Source organism: Ischnura elegans, chromosome 6 (genome assembly GCF_921293095.1).
Source record: "Ischnura elegans chromosome 6, ioIscEleg1.1, whole genome shotgun sequence".
NCBI lineage: Eukaryota > Metazoa > Arthropoda > Insecta > Odonata > Coenagrionidae > Ischnura > Ischnura elegans.
This window is the reverse complement of record NC_060251.1, coordinates 82,541,083-82,559,565: the sequence shown is the minus strand read 5'-3', so window position 1 is coordinate 82,559,565 and position 18,483 is coordinate 82,541,083. Positions and strand designations below refer to the sequence as shown.

General features: G+C 37.2%; 1 protein-coding gene and 1 long non-coding RNA gene across 2 annotated transcripts in view; one reads left to right on the top strand and one right to left on the bottom strand.

Annotated features, from left to right (window-relative positions):
* Positions 1-18,483, top strand: part of LOC124161073 (retinal guanylyl cyclase 1-like) — a 524,211-nt gene that overhangs the window by 484,992 nt on the left and 20,736 nt on the right. Inside the window, exons 16-20 of the mRNA XM_046537245.1 lie at positions 6,104-6,263; positions 7,153-7,302; positions 7,993-8,164; positions 15,929-16,069; positions 16,798-16,990. Of these exons, the coding sequence (XP_046393201.1) occupies positions 6,104-6,263; positions 7,153-7,302; positions 7,993-8,164; positions 15,929-16,069; positions 16,798-16,990 (816 nt within the window). The remainder of the gene's footprint in view (positions 1-6,103; positions 6,264-7,152; positions 7,303-7,992; positions 8,165-15,928; positions 16,070-16,797; positions 16,991-18,483) is intronic.
* Positions 13,886-15,355, bottom strand: LOC124161075. The gene is made up of 2 exons (XR_006865313.1): positions 15,063-15,355; positions 13,886-14,193 (listed from the first exon to the last, which is right to left on the bottom strand). It is a non-coding gene; the product is annotated as an uncharacterized LOC124161075 (long non-coding RNA).

Below are 18,483 nucleotides of genomic sequence, written 5' to 3'. Positions count from 1 at the left end.
TTTCCCAGAAACAGATTAAAGCCTGCAATGCGAATAGTTGGTCATACTCTCATTCGCTACCGAAATGTTATTCTTCGCAGAGCGCAATTTTAGCCGTGGGCTTTCCAATGAGTTTAATCGCATTGGTCAATGGAGGAATTTAGAGAGGTAGGAGTTCCAGTGAATTACACCGACTGATGCAAAACAAGCTTCGATGAAATGGAAATTTTATTTTCTTTCAATCAAATTGTCGAAAGGATATAGCGGGTCGAGATTGCGGTTTATTTACTGTCGTTCACCAGAAATCCCACTCTTGTATATCCGATCGGATAACTAGCCTTCCATTGAAACCGGCTTTTAAATAAATGCAAATGGTTCATGAACTTAGTCGTCCTTATTGGTACTTAATACGATTACCGCTTCAACCATCTTTAATGAGCTTATTAACCAATTTTTCTTCAATTTGTCGAATTTGGCCGCAAATTTGAATTTCTGAAAATTGCGCGCAAAGGTGCAAAGGTATATGCATCAGGGATGGAATTCGCCTAAAAAATGAGCTCACCTGTCGGTCGCCTCCTCCAAAAACTTCACCATCACCCACGCCGAGACTCAAATATGGAGGTTTAATAGGATAGTTGAGATTAGAACCAGGGTCAGATCCAGGATTTTTTCTGGGGGGCACAAGGGTCTCACAGGCAAACGGTCTTCTCATAATTGAGTTTAAAAACAACATACCATAATTTTCTCTTTATTTTAATATGAAAGTTATTAATCTAAAATTAAATGATTGAGGCTCCGTAATACACAAAGCAAAACGAACGTATTGATAACCGTACAAAATATCTTGTCTATTTTTTAAGCGTTTGGGTGGGCACTTACCCCCCCCTAATTCCGCCGATGTATATGCGAATGTATGCGAGGATGTATCACTCGCGCTCGGACCGTCTCATTTTCTGCCTTATCACTTGTTTCAAATATGTGCTATAATCTTGAAATTTTCCTGTCGTATAAATTTTACCCTCGTCAACATTTTCCTGTATATCAAATTTGAAATTTTTTCGGCTTTTTCTCATGCGATTTTTTAAATTCGAGGCACAGGCAAAAGACTGAAAAATGTGATAGGAGAACACAAAGATGACGGCAGTTTTTAACGAGGAATACGTCACGATAAAAGAAAAATAATGGCCAGTCGGTCCAATTTGCTCACGTATGTCCTAGTTTTTCCGCGTTTATTTTTGCATTACATTTCAGTATCCAGAAGTAACCACAGCGTAATTAAAAACTGAAGCACCACAGTGAAATTACTCTAATTACTAAACCTCAAGTGGGCAACAATAGTCCATCACTATGGAGCCATATATTGATTTGCTTCGGCGATATGAAATTTTGTACGAACGTGAGATACACGCCAAATGTTTGGCGTAAATGTCGAAATTAGATTATCTCAATTTGTTAATCTCTTTTGGTACAGCCTCGTCCACATTATAGATTGGTGAAGTAAATTTTGCGCGAAAAAGGCCAGCCTCGTGACTGGACCTTTTACTCCAGAGGGATTACCATGATTACCGGTAGGATCGGTGTTCATATACCTAATTTTTCGCCTTAATTGTTTGAGGGCAGCGTGGTCTTGGTTCTGCAGCACAGTGGATGTCGGAGGAATTCAGGCTGGTGGGAGTTCCCTGAAGTCTTCCGGCCCCCACGGGGACGCGCTCCTGGGAATTCACTACTTGTGGAACCACGTCGTCCTCACCCTTTTCATTTCTTATATAATTTTCATTCCTTATCATTGAAAAAAATTAAGACTTTGTCAATAGAGAGGTCACCGGATCGAGCCCCACCGACAACTTTTTTTTCCTTCCTTTTTCTAGCTAAAATATTAATGAAAAGTCATGGTAGACAAGTACATTTTCAAAATGAAACTTAAAAACACTGTTTATTGCAAAACATTATTACAGATCATGACTGATACTCTTAAGCCAGTAACGAATTTTAAGTGCAATCGGTATCTCAGTTTTTCATACATCTTAAGAAAGTTATCCTTAGCTGTTTCCCTAAGCGGGTTTAGTGATTTATGTTGATCGTGGTATCGATGAATTGATCGTGGTTCGGTAATTTTTTACCTATTATTTCACCTTGGTATCGCGATAGGCAAGAATGTTATTTCTTCGTGAAAGTTCTCACTGGTCATCACGGCTGTATTTTGAGCTTCGGGTATACTCCGCGCACTATGTTCGTGCTGGTCATTTTTTGCGGAAGTGAATAAGCAGGGCAGTATTTCAAATACAAGTATTTTAAAATACGTATTTTAGATACATTTGTAGTTTGTAATTGATAAAAAACGACCTTAATGCATCTTATATTTCGTATTTCAAATAGAGATTTTTGTAATTTTTACGGTCTAAAATAAAAAATACATTTGTGAAATACTTTTGAAGTATCTCTTATTATCTCTTATAACACATCTGTAGCATTTTGCTCAAGAGATTATTATTTTGTAGTTCGTTTTTCAAATACTCAACTCTAAGGTATTTTGTATTTTGCATTTCAAATACATTTGGAGCAGTTTTTTGAATTTTTATTTTAATCTCTTTTGGTACAGCCTCGTCCACATTATAGATTGGTGAAGTAAATTTTGCGCGAAAAAGGCCAGCCTCGTGACTGGACCTTTTACTCCAGAGGGATTACCATGATTACCGGTAGGATCGGTGTTCATATACCTAATTTTTCGCCTTAATTGTTTGAGGGCAGCGTGGTCTTGGTTCTGCAGCACAGTGGATGTCGGAGGAATTCAGGCTGGTGGGAGTTCCCTGAAGTCTTCCGGCCCCCACGGGGACGCGCTCCTGGGAATTCACAACTTGTGGAACCACGTCGTCCTCACCCTTTTCATTTCTTATATAATTTTCATTCCTTATCATTGAAAAAAACATTTGAAAAAAGAATTTGTATTGCTAAGCTATTATGGAATAAGTTTCTAAGCCTGTATCTTGCCCAGCCCTGTTAATGGGTCACCTTTTCAGTGGAGTGAACTTACAACCGCTCATGGAAGCATATGATATAAAAAAGTTGCAACTGTGGTCTGGTCAGATCGTCTGGTCGACAATCGCTGAGGGGCCCCAAAACTCATAAGTCTATCGTGAAGCGTGCATATGAAATGTGCAATAAAAAAAGACTCAGATTACTTGAACCAAAGTTTTTTTACAATTATAAAATTCTAAGTTTTATTAGTTGCTTTATTAAAGCATGCTCACTGCAAATATTTATATAAAAAACAAACAGTGGCGCAGCGAGGGGGGGGGTTTTGGGGGATAAAATCCCCCCATAGCTGAGAGAAACTTTTAAGTTCAATTAATTTTACTTAATTTGATTGATGTACTTATAGAAGAGTGTAAGGATTAATAAAATATCTCTCAGAAAGCAATAAAACTCACTATTTTGAACCATTCATCTTAAAAATTTTCTGAGAGAGGGCCCCTGCACCTCCCGCTTATCCTGGCGGGTATACCACACACCTCAGGTCTAGTGGCTCCTAAACCCCCCCTGGCCTTAATTCCTAGCGGCACCCCTGACAACAAATACAATAAAGGTGTCACGAGATAAAAGAGAACCTGATGCTTTTTTTGAAAGGGTTATTCAAAATTGTTATTTTATAGTTTTTTTTAGATTTTAATGCAGTGTTTTGGAACAAATCCACCAAATAGATAATAGAACTGTAATATATTATTAAATGTTATAAATTTCTGTGAAATTATCACAAAAAAATTTTATGATTCAAAAGCCATCTCCAGGAGTTCAACTTCCTAAAGTTTTCCTGGGAAGGACCACCGAATCCCCTCATGTAAAGGGGGCCATAATGAGCCCCAGCCACCACCCCTGCATTGAGGCAGTGGCGGATACTGCATCCCCCCCCCTCTTGCGGGGCATCCCATATTGCCAAATGTTGTGGAAACACAATTGCAACCTTTTTTATCATAAGATGGCATTGCCTTTTATGTGTGTATTATAGAGTATAATCACATAAATTAAAATTTTCCTAAACTTTGCACACTGTGCAATGCACAGTGGCATAGTCAGGGGAGGGCCTGGGGGGTCCTGACCCCCCCCCTGAAATATAATAGCACAATTATTTTCCTTCATAAAAGAAAACAAAATATTGAAAAATCATGAATTTACCAAATATTTCTTTAACAAATGAAGTTTTTTCCAATTATGAAAAGTGTTAAAAGCAGTTTAACATCCTCAACTTTGTACCCTGTTTTTCGAAAATTTTCCCCCCTGGTCCCCCCCTGAATGAAATTCCTGACTACGCCACTGGTGCAGTGGGTGACAACACGTTTAGAGAGTGACTTGAGCATCCTCTTCTGTAATATTCGTGGACTTAGGCATGTGATACCACACATTAATCCTTTGTCCCCCACACTTGGGGATTTTTGTTTGGTGTATCCAAAGAATTTGTATTGCTAAGCTATTATGGAATAAGTTTCTGATATTTATCAGAAATGCTCTCCTGGACCACTCCTATCAGAGCGAACCTTGAATAGTTCTAAAATTACACACTTTGCTTTCTTGAGTGTAAACATTCCTTTGCTGTGAATTATTCTCACGCTTCTAATTGGGTCACGCTTCATAGCTGCCAATGTTTCAATGAAACGCTCAACATTTCCCCCGTCCTCTGGGTGGATAAAGGTGTTTTCAATGATGGAATAGCCATCACCAGCAAGGTGACAGCCATAAAAATTTGTTTGGTGGTTTTGGAGGGGGAACATATTTTTGGGGATTCACTCAGAGGGGCTAAAGGCAGTGGCATAGCCACAGGGGAGGGAGGGGGTTCGGTGTCGCGACCAAGGGTCTTTAAAAGAGGATAGTCTCAATAAATAAGAAAATACTTTATTTTAATAAATACTCGTACAAAAATACTGTTTTGAGTCCTATAAATATTGTTTCCGACATCAAGAATCCTCGGACCCCCCTTTGCCCTGAAGTCTTTTCCATACTCTCCGGAAGGGCCCTGAAATCTCTAGTAAACACCTCCCATTTCAAAATCCTGACTATGCCACTGGTTAGTGGCAAGGCCATAGCCAGGGGAGGGATCAAGGAGGATTGATCCCCCTCTGAAATGAAAAAAATTAAATTGATACTTTATGCTCGCTTGGTGCTCACATGACATTATTATATAGCGGCGCAGGGTCATCTAGTAGTCCAATGCGACTTAAGTCAATAATTATCTAAGCGAATTTGTAGGTGCAGTATGTGTAGTTGTAGTGCAGTGTGTGAAATAATATTGCTGTGAATTAGTAGAGAGGTGAGAGACTTATGAGCCTCCTGAGGGACCGCAGAATTGACATCGCCATCGAGGAGTTCATTCATTTGGTCGCTGCAAAAAAAGCTAGAAGGCTAAATTCAATTTTATAATAATATTTTTATATTTTCCTTTAAGGGTTATAATAAATATGTATAGTTAACCGAATACGCTATTTTATTTATCTTATAAAAATAATTTTATGTTTGTCTACTATTCCAAACCCCCCCCCCCAAAATATTTTCTGGCTACGGCCTTGGTTAGAGATACTTACCAAATTTTATATCTTCCCAAATTTTGTAGGGTAGGTTTAATTCCTCCTTCCCTGCCAGCTGCAGGCTTGTCATCCATAGCAAACATACAAAGAATACATAGTTTGAAGGAGATTTCCATTCCATTCTCCTATTAGCTAATATTTTACCATTGATGTAATTATGTATTCTGTTTTGCATCCTCTATCACCTGCTGCACATGTCTTATTCAAGGCTTTCTTTTGCCATTCTTCCCTTCTACTTGTCCATTAACCATTATCTTCTTCATACGATAATTCTCATAATACAGTGGAGTAGGCTCTTGGTTTGGTTTTCATCCTTCTTCTGTAACACCACGTTTCAAACATTTTACACCTTTATTTCTATACAGATGAATGGAACAATATTTCATCAAACTGTCTGTCAAGAGTCTGCTCTGGTCAGAGGTCCAAGCATAGTAATTAGCCATCATTTACCTTAAAATTATCAAATTAAAATCCGCAGCCATAGTTGAAAAGTGTTAAATCTCCAATTGAAGCTCATCATTCATTGATTTTCTCCTATTTTCCCTTCCCAGGGCATGAGGTACCTTCACTCCTGCCCTATTAAGGTCCACGGCAATCTGACATCACGGAACTGTGTCATTGATGCCAGGTGGGTCCTCAAAGTCACCGACTATGGCCTCCCATCGTTCTACGCTGCTCAGAACTTGACTCCACCATCTAAAACAGCAAGAGGTAAGTTTCCAGCTTTCATATTTTATCATTATTTGTTTCTATAGTTTGTAAGTTTAATCACTACACCAAGTAGGAACCAAGGAGGGTTCTCCACTGCAAAACTTCCATTTATTCAACCAGGGGTGCAGCTAGGAATTAAGCCTGGGGGTGGGGGGGGGGGGGTTTATGTGCAACTAATACTGGGGTGTGTGGGGATATGGAATACCCACCAGGATGAGCAATAGGTGCGGGATTAATAAATTGTGTAATTTCAAGATACATGGTTCAAAATAGTGAGTTTTACGACTTTCTGAGGGATATTTTATTAATCCTTACACTATTCTATTAGTAATATCAATTCAATTAAGTAACATGGATTAAACTTAAAAATTTCTCTGCGTTCTGGGGGGGGTTTTAACCCCCAAAACCCCCCTCGCTGCGCCACTGAATTCAACTACATTTTTTATCCCTTGATTCTGCATCTTCATTATTAGAAGTCATAATTAGGTATGGTGTAAGTCGTAAATGCATGAGTAAGTGTGTGTTCCTTGTGTTCCTTTGAATGACGTCATGGCAAAATCAGCAGTGCCGGAATGCTCTTGACTTCCTTAACTTTTTTTTAGTAGTGAAATATTATTCTGTTTGTTTTTAATCACAATTTATTATTTACATTTTGTTACAATTTTTTTTGCTTTGATTACAATTGCATATATGTATTAGAACTTTTAAAGGAACAAAATTGATAAAAGTGTTATTTGACTGTTACCTATGTCTTTTGCTTACCAAAGCTGAAGCGGCATTCTGGCACGTTCCACCATGAGACCACTGGTTCCTTCTGTTTAAAATATCCAGTTATTGTACTTTATTAGCAACTTGACTTATAGTACTGTAATTATTTTCTCCTTGTCAGAGCTTCTATGGACAGCCCCTGAACTTCTAAGGGATGAAGCCTTACGAAGGAAAGGCAGTCAGCCAGGAGATGTTTACAGCTTCGGAATAGTAATGCAGGAGGTTGTTGTGAGAGGGGAGCCCTTTTGTATGCTATCACTCACGCCTGAAGGTATGTGCTGGATGTATTTAAGCTGAACACATTCCCAAATACCATTTTCAAATTAAATGCTATTGCTTTGAATCAGTAGATTTAATAGTTAGCTCATATTTGTAAACTATATCTGAAATTTTTGCCTGATCAAGTCATATGCTGTGATCTCTGCTCTTCTTGAGCAATTAAAGTTTATTGTACCATAAGCAGCCTTACCCAGTGCCCCACCAGAAAAACTAATGATGATTTTTTGTAATTGCAATTCTCTCTGTATCACTTTTGTGTTTTCCCAGAGGTAATCCATTTGTAGTCTTCCATCATTATTTCTATTTAGGTAGAGTTTTTTTTTCTAAAACACCAGCAAAATTTTATTCACAAATCAGGGTAAGGCCTTGGCTTCCAATCTTAAGTTTGCCGAAGTCGTGGAGATCATGGTCCAACCGTGGCTATAGTGCTGGAGTCCTATTCAGGGTTCAAGTGCTAGAGAGAAAATGAAGGATGCCTGTGTTCTCTTAGGAGAGTACATTACATATAGCACTCATTCATTGTATGATATGTTCATCTATAACTTTATGTTATTCTTTTTTTAGCATTTTGATGCTGCGCATTACTGGCTACCGTTGTTTATGTATCGGTATCGAACTCCATGTTTTGTCTGTTGGATTTCTCGTCAGTTTTCACAGAAACTTCAATGTTTGCAAATTACAGATATCATCGAGAAGGTTAAACGTCCTCCCCCATTAATACGACCATCAGTTAGCAAGGGTGCAGCACCTCCAGAGGCAATAAATATCATGCGGCAATGCTGGGCAGAAGCAGCTGATATGAGACCTGATTTTAATGCTGTTCATGACCTCTTCAAGAAGCTTAATCATGGGAGGTAAGTAGGTAAAAAAATCATTGGGATATTATCCAAGGCTTTGTACAACGTATGCAAAGAGAGGATCGGAACTCTTTCTACTCCCTCTTATGCCGCCGCAGTTATCAAAATTTCCTCTTTCAAATAGTACTGAAAGAGGACATTTCGATAACTGTCGAAATTCCAGGCATACGTCTGCAACACCGCACGATAGGATTAAAAAAATGTTGCAAAATTTTTTTTCTTTATAGCTTCGATCCTCAAAATAGGGGTGCGCCTCTTACACAAGCTTACACGGTAATTTTTTAGATTTGGAAACCAAGCATCATCGGTAGAAGCTTACATGCCATAGTTACTCTCGAGTAGATTCCCTTTCCGTAGGAATATGTGTATAAAAAATTATTGTAAAATTTGTTACTCATCACCCTTGGGCTTGGGTCGAGGGCATAAAATTATGTATAACAATTTCATTCTAGATGAGCATGAATTGCAAACTTACAATGGCATAGACAGAGCAGTAAAGTTGGCTTTTCTACTTGATAATCCAATGTTTACTAATGCTCCAATTTTATTTATGTATAAACGTCAAAGTCAAATAAAATCTATCTAATCCCTGTTAAAAATTCCCCATTGAAAATACCCATTAAAATTCCTTATAGGGAATTGGCAATGGGGACTACCATTCCCTATAGGGACACCCATTCCCTATAGGGACAGTTATTCCCTATAGGGACTGTAATTCCCCATTGAAAATACCCATTAAAATTCCTTATAGGGAATTGGCAATGGGGACTACCATTCCCTATAGGGACACCCATTCCCTATAGGGACACCCATTCCCTATAGGGACACCTATTCCCTATAGGGATAGATATTCCCTATAGGGACTGTAATTCCCTAATAAAACAGAATGAATAAAAACAATTGTTCCATTGATAATAATAATAATAATAATAATAATAATAATAACCTTTATTTGCCCAGCGGACACTGAACACAGTAAAAAATACATGAGTTGAGTGTATAGGACACGTCATATACATATAAATGTTGCAGACAATAATAAGATAAAATACACAAGTGTATGGCACCATAATTTGACCAAAAGAAGTTAATGAAGTACATAAAATTTATTCCATATTAAATATAATTATTTTTTCCCCAAAAATTCCTTTACGGAATAAAACTGTTCTTTCCTTAAAAACGTTATTATTTTCCTTTTGAACAGGACTGGGTCCATTTCGTACTTAAAATCAGTAGGGAGCCTGTTCAGCACAAGAAGGCCCATGGATTTAGGCCCCAAGGATGCATTTAAAGTCCTGCAATATGTTTGATGCAGATCTCTACAGGCTCTAGTTTGGTGGGAATGAACATTGTCATTAGACATATAATTAAATAAATTTCTTTTAGCAAACATGCTTACAACATAAATGTAAATGCATGGAACTGTCAAAATATTTAACCTTTTGAAAAAGGAAAGACAAGGTGCATTAAAAGGAGCATTACATATTAATCGTATTATACATTTTTGAGCTTTGAAAATTGAATCAGAATGGGTGGAAGAACCCCAGAACAGAATACTATAGATAATTAAAGAATAAAATTCTCCGTAATAAATTGAGAGTAAAATATCAAGGCTTACAGTTTTCCTGATACTTCTGATAAGGAAGCAAATAGAGTTCAACCTGTTACGAAGATTGCATATATGTTCGTCCCATGACACATTTTTATTTAAAACAACTCCGAGAAACTTGGAACTAGAAATCTGGGGTATGCGTGATCCCCCTAGATCAATGGTCAATAAAGCAGGGGGTTTATTTTTATTGGAAAAGTATATAAGTCCAGACTTGTCAGGATTGAGTTTCAAAAGATTTTGTGTACACCATTCACACAGGAGTTCAGAAACTCTAGATGCCCTCAAGGACAAATTGTTTAACGATGGTGCTGATACAATTACATTAGTATCATCAGCATATAAAATTGGCTCAACTCCTTGAACCGTCTGCAAAATTTTTGGCAGATCATTAATGTAAAGTAAAAATAGGATAGGGCCCAGGACTGAGCCTTGGGGTACGCCTAATGTAACTTCTTTACTGGGAGAAATAAAATTAGTGCCATTCTTTGATAAAATAACCTGTTGATGCCTTGCACTGAGGTAAGATTTTATCCAGTTATAAGGGATACCTCGAATACCATAGTGTCCTAATTTGGACAAGAGTAACTGATGATTGACTAGGTCAAAAGCCTTGGAAAAATCAAAAAATAGCCCCAAGGTTTCGATTCTGTTATCAAGATTTGAAAGTATTAAATTTACCAAATGATAGGTGGCTGTAGATGTAGATCTGCTTTTCCTAAAACCATTCTGTGAGCCAGACAAAAGGTTGGAAAATTCAAGAAATGATACAAGTCGATTATGGAAGACCTTTTCAAATAGTTTCCCTATCTGATTTAGTAAGGATATTGGACGATAAGAATTCATATCCTGTTCGCTACCTTTGCCTTTATATAGTGGTACAACTTTGGCAGATTTAATGGCATCAGGAAAAACTCCAAGTTGTAAGGATTTGTTAATTAAAAAAAGTATATGTTCCTTGATAGAATTAGCTGATTTTTTTATCACAATGCCTGGGATGCCATCTATACCAGGACTACTTTTGTTAGGAATTTTTTTAATGATGTTCATCAGTTCCAATTCAGAGCAAGGGAACAGGTACAAAGAATTAGGCAGGCTTGGGTTTAAAGAATGATTGACAGGAAGTGAAGTATTTGTAGTAGTCTGGTGGGACAAATAAAACTCATTTAAGTTAGATGCCATTTGAAAATAGTCAGAAATAATATTACCAGTGGAGTCCAGTAATTTGAAATCATGATGATCATTAATAGAACTCTTAGCTTCCTTTATGATCTTCCAAATTTCTTTAGATTTATTATCGGCATTAAGAATTCTACAGTTGTTAAATGTTTTCTTAGCCAATTGTAACTTTTGACGGTACATTTTTTTAAATGTTCTATACTCCAAGCAATCAATTGAGTTATATTTATTTTTATAGGAAATAGCTAGTTCCTTCATTTTCCGAGAGAGGTATCGTATTTCGTCAGTAACCCAATGGTTTCCATTACTTAAATACAAGTTTCTAGTTTTTTGGGAGACCAGGGGAAAACAAATGTCAAAATAATACTGATATAAAGAATAAAAATACTCAAATGAGTCATTATAGGATCTGAGTTGATATAGATTAGACCAATCATGGGCCTTCAACATATTATTAAAGATATTAAAGTTTTGCTCTGTAAACTGCCTTTTATAAATTTTCTTACAATAACTAGGAGATAAGATTAAAATCTTGCATAACAGAGGATAATGATCAGAAATGTGGGACATAATTACTTCAGTATTTACATTTCCTAAGTCAATGTTCGTTAAAATATTATCTATAATAGTAGAAGAATGGCCATTTACCCTAGTCGGTTCTGCATTAGTAACACAAATATTATAAGAAGTGAGGATAGCTAAGAATTCCTGTTTAGCTTTGGAATTACTTGAGAAATCACAATTAAAGTCCCCAGTTATAATTAAATTAGGTTTTGGTATAGCATCATGAATTAACTCTAATAGTTTAGCAAGTTTGTTAAGGAAAACATTAAAATCACTCGATGGTGAACGATAAATAGATAATAAATGATATTCAACATTGTTTACCCTGAGACCCACTATACAGGACTCAAAGGACAACTCTTCATTGAGAAAATCCTGTGAAAAGCAGGTCGGGAAAAAGCATACACACTGTGAAACTAAAACTAATACGCCTCCGTTTCTATGCTTCGACCGGCAAAATACATCAGCGATGGAATAACCAGGTAGATTTAAAAATTTCAAATCACTTAATTTCAACCAGTGTTCGTTGATACAAATCACATGAGGTTTATGTTCACACATCAGGACCTCAAGATCCAGAAACTTGTTACTCAAACATTGTATATTAATGTGCAGGATCTTGAGGAACCTCGCTACCCTATCGGTGCTGTCGGGCGTGCCCTCCAAAAAGAATAATTTCCGACGTGCACATATTTGGGCCAAAATGAAGGCTTTATAAGCGTTTCCCGTAACTCACTATTCACTGAGATGCGAAAAGAGGCATGGTTGCCGCGGGTCACTTCGAGCTTCACAATTTCCATGCCCGATGAAGTATCCAAATCAGGAATTTCCGCTCGAACATATTCCTGAATAGCTTCCACAGATGTGCTGGAGTTGAAGTTCCATACATGAAGATGCGATTGTCGTGGAATACCAGCGAGGGAGCACTTCTTCTCCGATGTTCCTATGGCCAGAGGAGAACGCCGTCTTCGTTTATTAATCACACGGGAGAATTCATCATCTCGTGCGTTGGGGGGATGACAAGGTTCAAGAATCCCAACAGATTCAGGGTCAGGGGAGTTGCACAGTTCAGTATTGCGGGCACTTTGGGCAGATTTGTTCCGCGAGGCGGGAGTGGATGTATCGCCGTTCTTAGATTGACGTGTAACTGGTTTCTCGTACTTCGGTGCGGGAACTTTTGGTTGTACAGGCTCCACGGCTGCTTTCACAACATTTGCGGACGAAACGTTATTCTTCGGTTTGACCTGAGTCAATACACGGGCACTTTTAAGATTGTTTATGTCGTGCTTAATAGCTTCAAGGTCGGACGCCATCTTGGCAATCGAAAACTTGTTAGTACGGCATGAAAAACACCTCCAGAAAATATCCCGGCAGCTTACTAGCGCTTTACATGCTATCTCGTCAAAGCCAGAGCATTTACAGTGAAAAATAAGCGGACAGGATTCGCAAGAAATAAACTTTTCACCTAGATTCAGAGAATTATTGCAGCCACTACAGGCTCGTGCACTATTACTGGGCGCCATGACGATCCAACCCCAACCCCCATTGATATGAATTTAATGCTAAATTAAACATTTTTACATTGTATAACATAAATTTGTTGACAGGCATGCTACTCTTTAACAATACAAAAGGTTAAAGAGGGCAAGATTTGGGGTAAAACTGTACAAATTATGCAATTCCAGCTATGGTTATACACATAACTTTAATATGTATGTTGGAAATGATGAAGTAAACAATATTCCTGTTAATACAAAGGTAGTATTGGATTTGATGGCCGCGTATAAACTTCTAAACAAAGGATATTAATTGTATGTTGATAATTGGTATAATTCGCCAGATTTGTTTCACAAGTTACACTTCTTAGGAACTAATGTACTGTACTTTGTGATTTAAATGCAAAAATATGCCTAAAGATAGAGACGAATTAAAACTCCAAAAAGGTGAAGCCATATCATATTGCAGTAATAACATTACTGCAAATGGAAGGACAAGAAGGATATGTTACAATAATGAACACCAGGCATTCCTTGGAGTGTACAGATACCAAAAAAGTAAAGGTAAAAGGATGGCAAAACGTGTAGTGTGCTTGGAGAAAAAGATAAGAAGAGAATCCACATGGTAGTATGATGTGTGCAAAAAGCCACTCTGTTTGGAACATTTCAAGCCCTAAAGAATTATCTCCAATTGTGTAAAGTATTTAATTTAATTTTGAATGCTTTTATTTTTGCACACAGTAAACCATAGTTGGTAGCATATACTTCAAGCAAATGAAAGAGCAAGTAACTATTAACAAAATATCAAAATTTGGACCGAATTGGTTAACAAATACCACTTCAAATGTCTCATACAAACCAATGTTACAATTGTGTTCAAATTCTTTCAAAGTTCGTGGTGTTTGGGGTCGATCAGGGGATTGATGTGAATGGTATGCGAGTATTACAAAGGCTGACAGGGAATGAACAATCAATATCTTAGCTGGTAGCATTTGCATCCATCATCAGTCTGGATAGACATGTGAAGTATTATTTGCTACTTTTCAGTAGCTTCTTCCTTTGGTATTTAACCATGTCACAACTTTTGGTGGCAAATGCCTTTGTGATAACTTGCTTTAGTCTAGTTGGTATATCCCTTTTCAGGTTGTCATCCTGACTCCAGACTCTCTCCATTGTCCCTGCAAATAAATATAGAATATTAGTAATAAAAACAAGGTTATATCATTTGCTATGAACCTATCCTGCAGGAAATCTACCTATTTATTACATTTACACATGGCATCTAGCAAGCATATTTATGCACTCCCACTCTAACGCATTCACATTTATGTGTATGCATCAACGTGGCGAACAAAATGCTAGGCTCAACTTCCTAACAAGTATCTATTCTGTGCTCAACAAACAGGTTATTTTTTATAAATATTTATATATACCCGTTAACTGCGTAAGGAACACCGGGGTAAGTGGAACCCCTAACATAAATAGTTGACATTTCAATAGAATTGAATTGACATTCAATTTTAGTAACATTCTATAGCAATTGATAACAATATAACTCTTTAAGACTTTCATTGCAATTTAGGCATTTGTGAAAAATGTACTCAAGTACAAATCAATACCTAAATGATAATGATCGGAGAGATTTAAATTGCGATGGCAATGTTTTGAACAGCTTATTAATTACTATAATTCTTCGACATAATATCTTCCCGATGGTTATTAATTTTTCAAGAAAATACCCTTCGTATACGAGCGAATTGAGATTGATAATTTAATGCCATAACGAACTGGATGCCATAATGGACTACTAACAAAGTGGATTCTTCTGCGAGAACCCTGATATTTCAACTTAATCGGTCCTAATGGATTGTATTTTTACTATGGCCGAGAAAGGAAAGATCATGCTAAATTGTAATTACACTGTGAACATAGTAATTAATAATCTTAAATACTTATTGAAATGAAATTATCGGTCCATTAATCGTATCAATACATACAAATGTTCGGTGATTTACTAACGAATAGAAAAAATGTTTCATTTACTTACATTTACATGGCCAGCTCAGCGGAGATGTGTTGATGCCTTTTTGCCAGTCTTCACTGCGAAACACGGATTATTTTCCTCTTCCATTGCGTACTTCAACGTAAATTTGCTTGTAAAAGAGGATTCTACAGCACAACTAAATTCGCAAAGTCACAAAACGGTCACAAAATACAGTAACTACGAATGTAAACAATTCATTTGCAATGGCTCTTGGGTCACTGGTATGCAAGATGGCCGCCGGTCGTTGTGGCGCTAGTTTCCAAATACGATATTTAATCCGTTATATTAAAAAATAATTTCGTAATATAATGGGCAAAATATGTAACTAAGGTATTTTAAACGCCAAATATATATTTCCCATAGTTACTTAAAGTTGTGAAAATACTTGACATTCCCCATTGAAAACACATGAGAGATTTTCATTCCCCATTGAAAACCCATAAGAGATATTCATTCCCCATTGAGTACCCATAGGGACAATATATTCCCCATTGAGTACCCATAGGGACAATATATTCCCCATTGAAATTTAATGGGGAATATCATTCCCTATAGGTTTTTTCAATGGGGACTAATGGGTAATTTTTAACAGGGATGAATTAAAATTAATCCGTTTATTACATGAGGTGATGCATAAAGTAGTAAAAACTTAATTACAATGATATCATAATTGCTCATGAAACACTTCACTATCAATGATACTTCATTAGTCTCAAGTTACCCTTTCTTATTTAATTTTCCTGTTCTTAATTTCCATCTCTGAGTCATTTTCCTTGACTGAAGTGAGAGAGGACTAGGCTCTGATGCAAAGAGTTCTTTTGAGAGAATGGGACATAGATGTTAAATTCATGATGCTTAATTTTTTACAGGAAGGTAAACTTTGTAGATACAATGTTCCAAATGCTGGAAAAATATTCAAATAATTTGGAAGAACTGATCAGGGAGAGAACTGAACAGCTGGATATAGAGAAAAAGAAGACTGAACAACTCTTAAACCGGATGCTGCCAAGGTATGGATGACAACTGTTTTTCTGCACGCCTGATCAGACCCTTCTCTAGCCTTTTCTTAACTCTCTTTCATAAAGCAATACTCTCATTCACTCTATCTCATTCATAAATGCCTCCTTTGATATTAGTGACCTCCTCCAGTTACCTTCCAGATATGTATGTACTGTTGGGTTCAGGTAAAAGGTGGAATAAAAAGGGTGAGAGATTGCGTGATCAACAAATTATATTTGGGACTTCACCTTGCTACATCACACAACGTCAACTGATGACCACCATCTTAGCGTGGGAAAAAAATCGTTGGGAAGAAACAAACAGGAATCAAAAATAAATCCCGGCACTGCTAGCATATAAAGAAAAACAACTGCCAATACAACACTGCTGACATATGTTAACACATACGACTGTGTCCATTTTCTAATTTGTCTACTTATGTGCAAAAAAATACAAACCTGCACAACAGTAATTTATTATTTCAGGGAGATATTAACATTAGATGTCTTAAAGGCTTGAAAAATTGGAATCATCATAATATCCTATTCCTAAATGCCACTTTAATTCAATGAAATCTCTGTGAACTCCACTTCCATTTTCATTGAGTCTGTTAGTGCTAATATTTAAGGGTTTAAATAGTCTTATATATTTAAAGGAAAATGCATATTATTTATGAAGCACGATTCACAAAAATGTAGATTTTTCCAATCATTATAATAATTATTTGTCAATTTTTCAGTTCCGTTGCAGATAAGCTGAAACTTGGAAGACCAGTGGATCCAGAAGAGTTTCAAGAAGTAACAATTTATTTTTCCGATATAGTAGGATTCACTGCTATATCTGCACATTCTACTCCATTCCAAGTGGTGGATTTGTTGAATGACCTTTACACATGTTTTGATGCCACCATCAATGCCTTCAATGTATATAAGGTAAGAGATTGAGTATTTGCTGAATTCAATTACTCATGTACGTATCGACTTACGTAATGAAGGATAAGAGATTTTATTACACTTCATGAAATGGTGATGGGAAACTCATTGTTCTTATTAAATTTTTATCCTTGTTGGTTTTGGAGCATTAAATGTAAATCACCTGGCCTGTCTACCCTCCCACATTGGACTTTCCATTTTAATTCACAATGAGGCCCATTCCCAAACATTCTATCAGCAAAATATTTTCTGTACCTCCCACTTCATTTCTTACCTAGCTCTAATGTCTATAGCACAGTTTTTCACATCCTCACCCTCCTTAACACTAGTTCCACCGAGACCTTTTTTTCTCCATTATATCTCCACTGGAAGTTTCCTCTCTTCACTCACCATGTCCAGCAATTTGTTGCTCCTCTTCCTTTCCAACCGCTTCACCTTTTTATTTCTCCTCCACATGCACATTTCTTTTTCCCTTGGGCTACAACCATATCGTGTTGGAAAGGTTTGCATGTTCCTATGCTACCTTGATTGGTAGAATACTTATAGGAATAAAGATAATATTTATGATAATAAACCCTAAGAGCTGCACTAGTGGGAATAATTCTCAATTACTCCCGCTAGTGAACCTATCCATACAAGATAAGTCAAAAGGAAGAACCCAGTCAAGAGGTAGTCCACTTGATGGTTTCACGTAAAAAATACATTTGGAATGAAAGTTATCAACATTCAGCCTACCAACTATTTCTTTCCTGAAAATATAGCCTGCACTCATGTGATCCTTATAAACTCATTGAATGGGAGCCGTCCACTAAGAGTGGTGTCATTCAGGGGCGGATCCAGGATTTCTTTCTGGGGGGGGCACAAGCAAGGCCGTATCCAGAATTTTGTTCTGGGGGGGCATAAGGATACCTTGTAATGCAAAACAAACGAAATGATAATGGGTATTAAAAATCTTGCATATTTTTAATTGTCTGGGGGGGGCACGAGCCCCCGTGCCCCCCCCCTAGATCCGCCTATGGTGTCATTCACGGCAGTGTAGTTAAGGTCCTTGAGGTCGCCAGCATGTGAAACTCATGCAGAGAAATATCATCAGCAGCAGCATCAATCAAGAAAGAAGAAGTAAAGATCAAGAAGATGTAGAAGAAAAGGTAGATGTTAATGTAGAGACATGGAATGGTAGGACGATGATGTGGGTGGGTAAGCTGGAAAATATCAAAAGGGAAATGGAGAAAGTGAAAATAGATATCTTGGTACTGCGTGAAATGAGGATGGAGGATAGAGAGGATAACTATGGAGTGGTGAGTACAGCTTTATCTTTAGTGGTGGGGAAATTAGTCAATGAGGGGTAGCATTGATACTGAGGTAGAGTGGTTGTATACATCAGGTATGGAATAGGATTCTGGTGGTAGAAGATGATGTTCGACCCACCAGCCTCGTGATGGTTCAAGTTTACATCCCTACCAGCATCATGGGGAGGAAGAAGTAGATTAGAT